Source organism: Oryzias latipes, chromosome 13 (genome assembly GCF_053564925.1).
Source record: "Oryzias latipes strain Hd-rR chromosome 13, Olatipes_Hd-rR_3.1".
Classification (NCBI taxonomy): domain Eukaryota; kingdom Metazoa; phylum Chordata; class Actinopteri; order Beloniformes; family Adrianichthyidae; genus Oryzias; species Oryzias latipes.
In genome coordinates this window covers 26,698,718-26,708,654 of record NC_136249.1, presented here as the reverse complement: position 1 = coordinate 26,708,654, position 9,937 = coordinate 26,698,718, and the positions used below count along the sequence as shown (strand labels likewise).

Here is a 9,937-nt window from a genome sequence, read left to right as displayed (position 1 = left end):
GGCAAACCTGTACGGAGGACACAGGTAGGCTGCAATAAATTTTAAGATTATAGATGGCTCGGTCAGCCCATAAAGAGAAAATGGTCATGCACAGTTTTTTCAACAAGCACGCTGTGAGCGACAGATCATAGCGAACCTCTAAACAACGCTCAAAAAAGGTAGAGTTGAAGTAGGGGAGAAGTAGGCATGTAATACTGATATTTTTCCCCCGAACCCTGCACACTGCAAAATGAGCCCGTTAGTACTGCTCCTTGTGTGCAGCCTGATTGTTAGAAATGAGGAAATTAGACAATTAGAGTGTTGTTAGTGTGAGCATCTTACAGACACGTATCACCTGCACACAGCACATGCTGCATTTGCTTGCATTCAGAAAGAAGCCAGTACATGCACCTTGCAAACAACTAGAGTGTAGCGTGAGGGGACCATACATCACACAGCATGACTTGTGCATCATAGGTGCGTATAGCTTACAGTAGCCCCACAAATCCTTCATGAAACACTTACCACATGCATGATAAGCGTGTGTTCCTTTTTTCATGACGTCCGTAAATGTGGCCGCACGAGCCTCAAGGGAACTGCAAGACACATCAGTGCTCCTGTAAAATACAACCTCTCCTGTTTATGACCCTCTGTGGATCAACCCCTGTGCAGGTGCATGTGACCAAGGCCTTTTGTTTGTATGTTTGTAAATCTGATACACCTCATTGGATGTCACTACCACAAAGCCAGGCTATCACAGGAAAGTGGAATTAATGTTGATTTGGGTTATTTTCATACAATCTTTTAAACACATTTTTTTTACTTTCAGTATGGTCATAGGAGCAAATGTAAAGGCTGATTTTCACTGGTCCTTTTGCTTTGCACCTCTCTGCATTATGTTGACACAAAAAATAGAACATTCATTGCTCAATCTGACTGTTTACATCGCCTCTGACATGTCCGCTTCTGACATCTGTCTCTCCTCCACCAGGTCTGGCTTTCAAAAAAATAAAAACTTCTGTTGTACTTTAAAAATAAAACTTTATAAAATGTTATTAAATATTTGTGCTGATGTGCCCATGCGTTAATGAACGATAATGCTGCAGATTACGCAGTCGTCCCGTTTTGCCATAGATAACAAAAGTTTAACTTTGGAAGAACAAAAGCATAACATAATATATTATTTATATTTGTATAATACAAATAAAAACTACACACGGGTGTGACTGGACAAATCACTTCCCTGGGAGCCAGGAGGGAGGTGGATGGACCACAGACACAGTGGAGACAATGTACACTAACAGAGGGTCGTGATTGGTGGCTTAAATCCCTAAATGGTTCCGGAGCGGCTGTGTCTGCAGCACACCGTTCCCCCAGGTGATAGGTCAAATGCAAAAAACAAATTCACATACCTAAGTGCATACCAGCTAATGGGACTTAAACAACTTTAGATAATGACAATGGATTGCGCAGTGTCCCTCTTGGCTCACCAGCATTGCTATAAAATGGTCACACACAAGCAGGAGAGAACGTAGGGACAGCTTATTTCTCAAGTTCTATTGTGTGATTATGCCATAGCTAAGACCTGCTAAGATTTTAGGTCCTGATTTAGAAAAACGGCAGGTTTGTCAATCACATCCAGCCTTTCATAAAGTCCTCGAATGCAATATTTATGGCAAACAACAGCTCTGTAATCAGTGGTAATTTTCCTGTCAAATTAATTAGTAAGGAAGTTATTATTGTTCAAGTGTTGATAGTCGTTTTTCTCAGCATCAACTTTTTTCTGATCTCAACTTTTTTCCGGAAGAATGTTTTTCATACATCTATGCGTTACATCTTGTTTGCTGTGACTCTGTTGTCTGACTGTCTGTTTTTAATATTGGCAAATGTTACGCTTATATTGAGCTATTTTGGTTTTACCATGCAAATGTGGTTGTGCCTTATCATATTTGTTCTTACGTCTGTTTACGCGTATGTGACTCCTGTCACCCTCACTGCAATGACACTGGAGCGCTATGTGGCCATATGCATGCCCCTGCGACATGCAGAGCTGTGCACTCCGCATGGCGCTTTGCAGCTCATCCTCATCATTAATAGCATCAGTGCTGTTCCCTGCACTATTAATCTTGCAGTTTTCTATTCCACAGCATCTCCTACCTTTAATACCCAGAGAGGAATTTGTTATGGGGAGAGGTTTGTATTGTTCACATGGCAGGGTCATTTTAGATCAGCAGTAAGTCAGTTGTACTTTTTTATAATGTTCACAATCATTGTTTTCTCATACATTAAGATCATGAAAGTGGCCAAAACTGCTTCAGGAGAGAATAAAAAGTCAACATGGAAAGGACTCAGAACTGTGGTTCTTCATGGTTTTCAGCTGCTTCTTAGCTTAATCCAGCTGTGGAGTGTTTTCATAGAAGATGCTGCTCTTAAAGTTAGTCTTACGCTGTATGTTAACATTAGATACTTTAATTACGTCATGTTTTTTCTTGCCCCTAGATGTTTGAGTCCACTCATCTATGGCCTCAGAGATGAATTATTTTTCCAAGCATTGAAGTATTTTGCACTTTGTGGCTTGCATAGAAAATAATAATTATCCAATGTATTGCATTTTTCTTTATGGCATTGTTACTTGAAAAAACAACTTCCCTGATGTGTTGACATGTTCTTTCTGAGACCATATGTGTAGAGAGACCTTGATTAAAAATGTTATTTATTGGTAAAAATACAACTGATGGAATCTTTATTAAATATTTGATTACACTTCAAAACAGACTTAATACCTTTGTTGTGGTTTGCTGAAGCTATCACTGATGATAAGAAGATGAATGAAGTGGAACTCGTGAAATTATTTTTTTGAGAACAAAAGAACTGATAGCAGGCACAGCAGAATTAAACTGAAGCTAAACCTTAACTTCAGCTTAATTCCAGTATATTTATCCAGTATACTTAACTGATAAAGTAAACTGGATAAAAAAAAAATACAAAATAATAATAATAGAACAAACTTTATATGAAAGGAAAATCATGCTATGACCACATCTGGTGTGCCGAAACAACAAAATGATAAAAATGAATAAATTAAAATAATTGAAAAATATCTACATTATTATGTAACACTTATATAGAACAATATAAGGTAATTAAAATGTGATAAAATTCTCATGTGGTTTATTATTACTTTGCTTACTTTACTCACTTTATTAATACATCTTTGTGAAAGAAAATCCAGTGGGTCAAAACCCAGACAAGGTTAAATAAAATGTATACAATTTGTTTTGTATTGTAACACTTTTCTAATGTATTTTCTAAGACACTATAATTTTTTCATTAAATGTAAATATCTAAACATTACAATTAATCAAACAACTACATGCTCAAGTTTTACAGTCATCTGTAACTCCAAAGCCTCAATCTGGAGTGGTTAAAAATTAGTCTCTGATCGTTTACCGAATGAAAACCTTTAAACTACTGATCTGACAATTAATTTGTTGGATCATTACACTAAAGACCCGACAAACTAGAGTTGATGAAAATGCGATGGTTACCATTTCTAAGGATATGTTAGATGTGCAGAGTTGTGGCAGCTACATAAGAATAAAGCTGATGAGCCATACATTGAAGTTATGGGAAAGAGTAGTTGAAGCTAGACTGAGAGCAGAAGTGAAAATTTGTAAGCAGCAGTATTGGTTCATGCCAAGAAAAATTACTAAAGATGCTATATTTGCTTTAAGTTTGTAGTGCAACGTTTGGTACGTCATGAGTGTGCATCACTTGCATTAGCTTTACAAAATAATCACAAAAAAATTATCACACGGACAACAATTGTACGTTTTATTTTCATGATGTCCTATGAGACACATCTGTGCTCCTTGTAACATGTCTCCGCTCCTATCTACGACCATAAACAGATAACCAAAAACCCACAGCAACTATACAGCTCAACCCACCATACAGTTGCAGTAACTGTATGGCCTTATGTATGTATGTTTGTAAATCTAATAAACCTCATTGGACCCTACTGCAACAAAGTCAGCCAATAACAGACCAGGGGTTTATTGTTGATTTGGCTTGATTTTTTGCAATTTTTGAAACGCAAATTTTGAAACTTTCAGCATGGCCACTAAAAGCAAATGTGAAGTCTGTTCATCAGAACGGATCCTATGGCACACCAATGCAATCAGTGTGCAATCGCGCTCAAAGGTGAATTCCACTGGCCAAGTCTTCAAGTCTTTCCATAGTTCCCCCACAGATCAGTTACTGCCATTTCCAAACAAATGTTTTAAACATATAAAGAAAATGACAAAACTTTGACATTTATAGTTTTTAATGTCCATTTTTAACATTGCTGAAGCCTGAAAGTCAGTGTGTTGTAACCTTAACGGTTTCACATTTAGAAACTTTTAAACACAGGACACTGTTAATACTATGGTCAATTGCAATACAGTTCCACAAAAAGTTATACTACAGATGAGCAGATATGACACAGCACAGCATTAGATAATGACAATGGAATGCGCACAGTGTCCTTCTTGGCTTACCAGCATTGCTATAAAAAGGTCATACACACACCTGGTTGCATAGAACTCAGGAGAGGACGTAGGGACAATGTGCTGCTTTGATTATCTACTAGTTATTTTATGAATTTATGCCGTAACTAAGATCTGCTATGATTGTAAGTTATGATTTAGAAAAACTGTAGGTTTGCCAATCATGTCTAGCCTTTCTAAAGTCCTGTAATATTTGCTAAATGCAAGAATATTTATGGCAAACAACAGCTCTGTAATCAGTGGTAATTTTCCTGTCAAATTAATTAGTAAGGACATTATTATTGTTCAAGTGTTGATAGCCATTTTTCTCAGCATCAACTTTTTTCTGATCTCAACTTTTTTCCGGAAGAATGTTTTTCATACATCTATGCGTTACATCTTGTTTGCTGTGACTCTGCTGTCTGACTGTCTGTTTTTAATGTTGGCAAATGTTACGCTTATTATGACTTATTTTGGTTTTACCATACAAATGTGGTTGTGCCTCATCATATATCTTCTTACGTCTGTTTACTCATATGTGACTCCTGTCACCCTCACTGCAATGACACTGGAGCGCTATGTGGCCATATGCATGCCCCTGCGACATGCAGAGCTGTGCACTCCGCATGGCGCTTTGCAGCTCATCCTCATCATTCATAGCATCAGTGCTGTTCCCTGCACTATTAATCTTGCAATTTTCTATTCTGCAGCATCTACTACTTTTTTAACCCAGAGAGGAATTTGTTATGGGGAGAGGTTTATATTGTTCACATGGCAGGGTCAATTTAGATCAGCAGTAAGTCAGTTGTACTTTTTTATAATGTTCACAATCATTGTTTTCTCATACATTAAGATCATGAAAGTGGCCAAAACTGCTTCAGGAGAGAATAAAAAGTCAACATGGAAAGGACTCAGAACTGTGGTTCTTCATGGTTTTCAGCTGTTTCTTAGCTTAATCCAGCTGTGGAGTGTTTTAATAGAAGATGCTGCTTTTAAAGTTAGTCTTACGCTGTATAATAACATTAGATACTTTAACTACGTCATGTTTTTTCTTGCCCCTAGATGTTTGAGTCCCTTCATCTATGGCCTTAGAGATGAATTATTTTTCCAAGCATTGAAGTATTATGCAAGTTGTGGTTTGTATAAAAGATAATAATTATGGAATCAGCATGTATTGTTCTTGTTTATGGGTGTACTCTTTGGAAAACACAAGTTGATGTGATGACATGTTCATTTTGAGGCCATATGTGTAGGGACCTGGATGAAAAATGTTATTTATTGTCATAAGTACATTTGATGGATACATTATCTAACATTTGGTTAGACTTTAAAACATACTTAGTACATTTCTTTTACTTATGTATCACTGTATGCTTAAATGTACTGTGTATCTTTCTACAAAATGATCAACACTGTATGAGTGTTGCTGAAATAATCACTGATGATCTGAAAATTGTTAGAACTAAAACTACTGAAATTCATTGTCCTTTTTTTCATACAAAAATCTTGGTACAGGAGAACTGATAACAGACAGAGCAATATTTAGTAAAATTAAAATATACCAACGTAATACTAAAATTTTTTAGAAAGAAAAAAAAAGTAGACCGTTCTAATTGATTAAACAAACAACGGTCATCTGTGACTGCAGAGCCTTAATCTAGAGTGCCTAAGATAGTCCCTAAAGGTTTACTGAATAAAATCCTTTAAACTACTGATCTGACTATTAGTTTTTCAACCCACCATACAGGTGCATGTGACCAAGGTCTTAAATAAAAAACAAAAGTAGAAAATTCTAATTGATTAAACAAACAACAGTCATCTGTAACTGCAGAACCTCTATCTTGAGTGGCTAAGATGGTCCCTAAAGGTTTACTGAATAAAATCCTTTAAACTACTGATCTGACTATTAGTTTGTTGGGTCATTAAACTAAAGACCCGAGAAACTAGAGTTGATAAAGATGCGATGGTAGCAGTTTTTAAGGATATGTTAGATGTGCAGAGTTGTAGCAACTACGGAGGAATAAAACTGATGAGCCATACAATGAAGTTATGGGAAAGAGTAGTTGAAGCTAGACTGAGAGCAGAAGTGAAAAATTGTAAGCAGCAGTATTGGTTCATGCTAAAAAAAGAGCACTGCAGATGCAATATTTGCTTTAAAGATGTTGATAGAGAAGTACAGAGAAGGTCAGACAGAGCTACACTGTGTCTTTGTAGATCTGGAGAAAGCTTACAGTATGACAAGGTGCCCAGAGAGAAACAGTGGTATTGTATGAGGACATCTGGAGTGACGGAGAAGAATGTTAGAGCAGTGCAGGACATGTATGAGAGCTGTAAGACATCAATAAAGTGTGTTTTAAGGGTGACAGAAGAGTTTAAGGTGGATGTAGGATTACATCAGGGATCAGCTCTGAACCCCTATCCTGTTTGCAATGGTGAAAGACAGCCTGACAGATTAGTTTAGACTGGAATCACCATGGACGATTATGTTCGCAGATGATATTGTGATTTATAGTGAAAACAGGGAACAGGTGGAGGAGAAGCTGAGGAGGTGAAGCTTTGGCCTGGAAAGAAAAGAGCCAAGGTTAGAAGCAAGTTGGAGTACATGTGTGTAAATGAGAGGAACCCAAGTGGGGTTACAGGGAGAGATAAAGAAGGTGGGGGATTTGAAGTATCTAGGGTCAACAGTCCAGAGTAATGGCGATTGAGGAAAAGAAGTGAGGAAGCGAAAACAGGCAGGATGGAACGAGTGGAGAAAAGTGTCCGGTATGATGTGTGACAGAAGAGTTTCAGCTCAAACGAAAGAAAAAGTTTACAAAACTGTGGTGAGACCAGCCATATTGTTCTGCCTATAGAGACACTGGCACTGAAAAAAAGAGAGGAAGCAGAGCTGGAGGTACAGAAATGAATTTATGAATATTTAACAAGCCATGTCACTTATATAACAAAAGGCCCACCCCCCATTCCTACCTTGACTGGACTGCGGCATTAGAGTGCAATGTTTGGTACATCATGAGTGTGCATCACTTGCATTAGCTTTACAAAAAAATCACAATACATTTATCACACGCGCAACAATTGTACGTTTCATTTTCATGACGTCCAATGAGACACATCTGTGCTCCTTGTAACATGTCTCCGCTCCTATCTACGACCATAAACAGATAACCAAAAACCCACAGCAACTATACAGCTCAACCCACCATACAGTTGCAGTAACTGTATGGCCTAATGTTTGTATGTTTGTAAATCTAATAAACCTCAATGGACCCCACTGCAACAAAGTCAGCCAATCACAGACCAGGGGTGTAGTGTTGATTTGGCTTGATTTGTTGCAATTTTTGAAACGCAAATTTTGAAACTTTCAGCATGGCCACTAAAAGCAAATGTGAAGTCTGTTCATCAGAACGGATCCTATGGCACACCAATGCAATCAGTGTGCAATCGCGCTCAAAGGTGAATTCCACTGGCCAAGTCTTCAAGTCTTTCCATAGTTCCCCCACAGATCAGTTACTGCCATTTCCAAACAAATGTTTTAAACATATAAAGAAAATGACAAAACTTTGACATTTATAGTTTTTAATGTCCATTTTTAACATTGCTGAAGCCTGAAAGTCAGTGTGTTGTAACCTTAACGGTTTCACATTTAGAAACTTTTAAACACAGGACACTGTTAATACTATGGTCAATTTCAATACAGTTCCACAAAAAGTTATACTACAGATGAGCAGATATGACACAGCACAGCATTAGATAATGACAATGGAATGCGCACAGTGTCCTTCTTGGCTTACCAGCATTGCTATAAAAAGGTCATACACACACCTGGTTGCATAGAACTCAGGAGAGGACGTAGGGACAATGTGCTGCTTTGATTATCTACTAGTTATTTTATGAATTTATGCCGTAACTAAGATCTGCTATGATTGTAAGTTATGATTTAGAAAAACTGTAGGTTTGCCAATCATGTCTAGCCTTTCTAAAGTCCTGTAATATTTGCTAAATGCAAGAATATTTATGGCAAACAACAGCTCTGTAATCAGTGGTAATTTTCCTGTCAAATTAATTAGTAAGGAAGTTATTATTGTTCAAGTGTTGATAGCCGTTTTTCTCAGCATCAACTTTTTTCTGATCTCAACTTTTTTCCGGAAGAATGTTTTTCATACATCTATGCGTTACATCTTGTTTGCTGTGACTCTGCTGTCTGACTGTCTGTTTTTAATATTGGCAAATGTTACGCTTATATTGAGCTATTTTGGTTTTACCATACAAATGTGGTTGTGCCTCATCATATATCTTCTTTCGTCTGTTTACTCATATGTGACTCCTGTCACCCTCACAGCAATGACACTGGAGCGCTATGTGGCCATATGCATGCCCCTGCGACATGCAGAGCTGTGCACTCCGCATGGCGCTTTGCAGCTCATCCTCATCATTCATAGCATCAGTGCTGTTCCCTGCACTATTAATTTTGCAATTTTTTATTCTGCAGCATCTCCTACCTTTTATACCCAGAGAGGAATTTGTTATGGGGAGAGGTTTACATTGTTTACATGGCAGAGTCAATTTAGATCAGCAGTAAGTCAGTTGTACTTTTTTATAATGTTCACAATCATTGTTTTCTCATACATTAAGATAATGATTGTGGCAAAAGCTGCTTCAGGAGATAATAAAAAGTCAACATGGAAAGGACTCAGAACTGTGATTCTTCATGGTTTTCAGCTGCTTCTTATCTTAATCCAGCTGTGGAGTGCTTTAATAGAAGATGCTGCTCTTAAAGTTAGTCTTTCGCTGTTTATTAACATTAGATACTTTAACTATGTCATGTTTTTTCTTGCCCCTAGATGTTTGAGTCCACTCATCTATGGCCTTAGAGATGAATTATTTTTCCAAGCATTGAAGTACTATGCGAGTTGTGGTTTGTATAAAAAATAATCATCATGGAATCATCATGTATTGTTCTTGTTTATTGGTTTAGTCTTTTGAAAACACAAGTTGATGTGTTGACATGTTCATTTTGAGACCATATGTTGGGGACCTGGATTAAATATGTTGTTTATTGTTTCAAATACATTTAATAGAGTTATACCCTAACATTTTGTTAGAGTTAAAACATACTTAATACATTTCTTATGTATCACTGAATGCTTAAATGTAAATTTGTACCAAACTGATAACTGTATTTAGTAAAGAATGAAAATATACTAGAATAAACTGCAGTCATCTGTACCTGCTGTTCTGCAGATCTGGAGTGGTTAAACTTGCCTCTGAAGGTTTCCTGAATGAAAATGTTTAAACTACTGATCTGACTATTAGTTTCTCAGGTCATTAAACTAAAAAGTCCAAAACATTTTACTGGGTATGGATGGCTGTTATACATTTTTGTATCTTTTTTTGACAAACATATTTTTGAAAGCCTAACATACGGTGGC

At 37.1% G+C, this 9,937-nt stretch overlaps 1 protein-coding gene and 2 pseudogenes across 1 annotated transcript; all 3 read left to right on the top strand.

Moving 5' to 3' along the window:
* The first annotated feature begins 1,398 nt into the window (after positions 1-1,398).
* Positions 1,399-2,647, top strand: LOC101158546 (odorant receptor 131-2 pseudogene; annotated as a pseudogene).
* A 1,947-nt stretch (positions 2,648-4,594) lies between these two features.
* Positions 4,595-5,661, top strand: LOC101160500 (odorant receptor 131-2 pseudogene; annotated as a pseudogene).
* A 2,712-nt stretch (positions 5,662-8,373) lies between these two features.
* LOC101158785 (odorant receptor 131-2-like) lies at positions 8,374-9,535 on the top strand. The gene has a single exon (XM_004075310.4). It carries the CDS (start codon positions 8,523-8,525, stop codon positions 9,438-9,440), a length of 918 nt encoding a protein of 305 aa, XP_004075358.2. The 5' UTR covers positions 8,374-8,522; the 3' UTR covers positions 9,441-9,535.
* Positions 9,536-9,937: the final 402 nt, after the last annotated feature.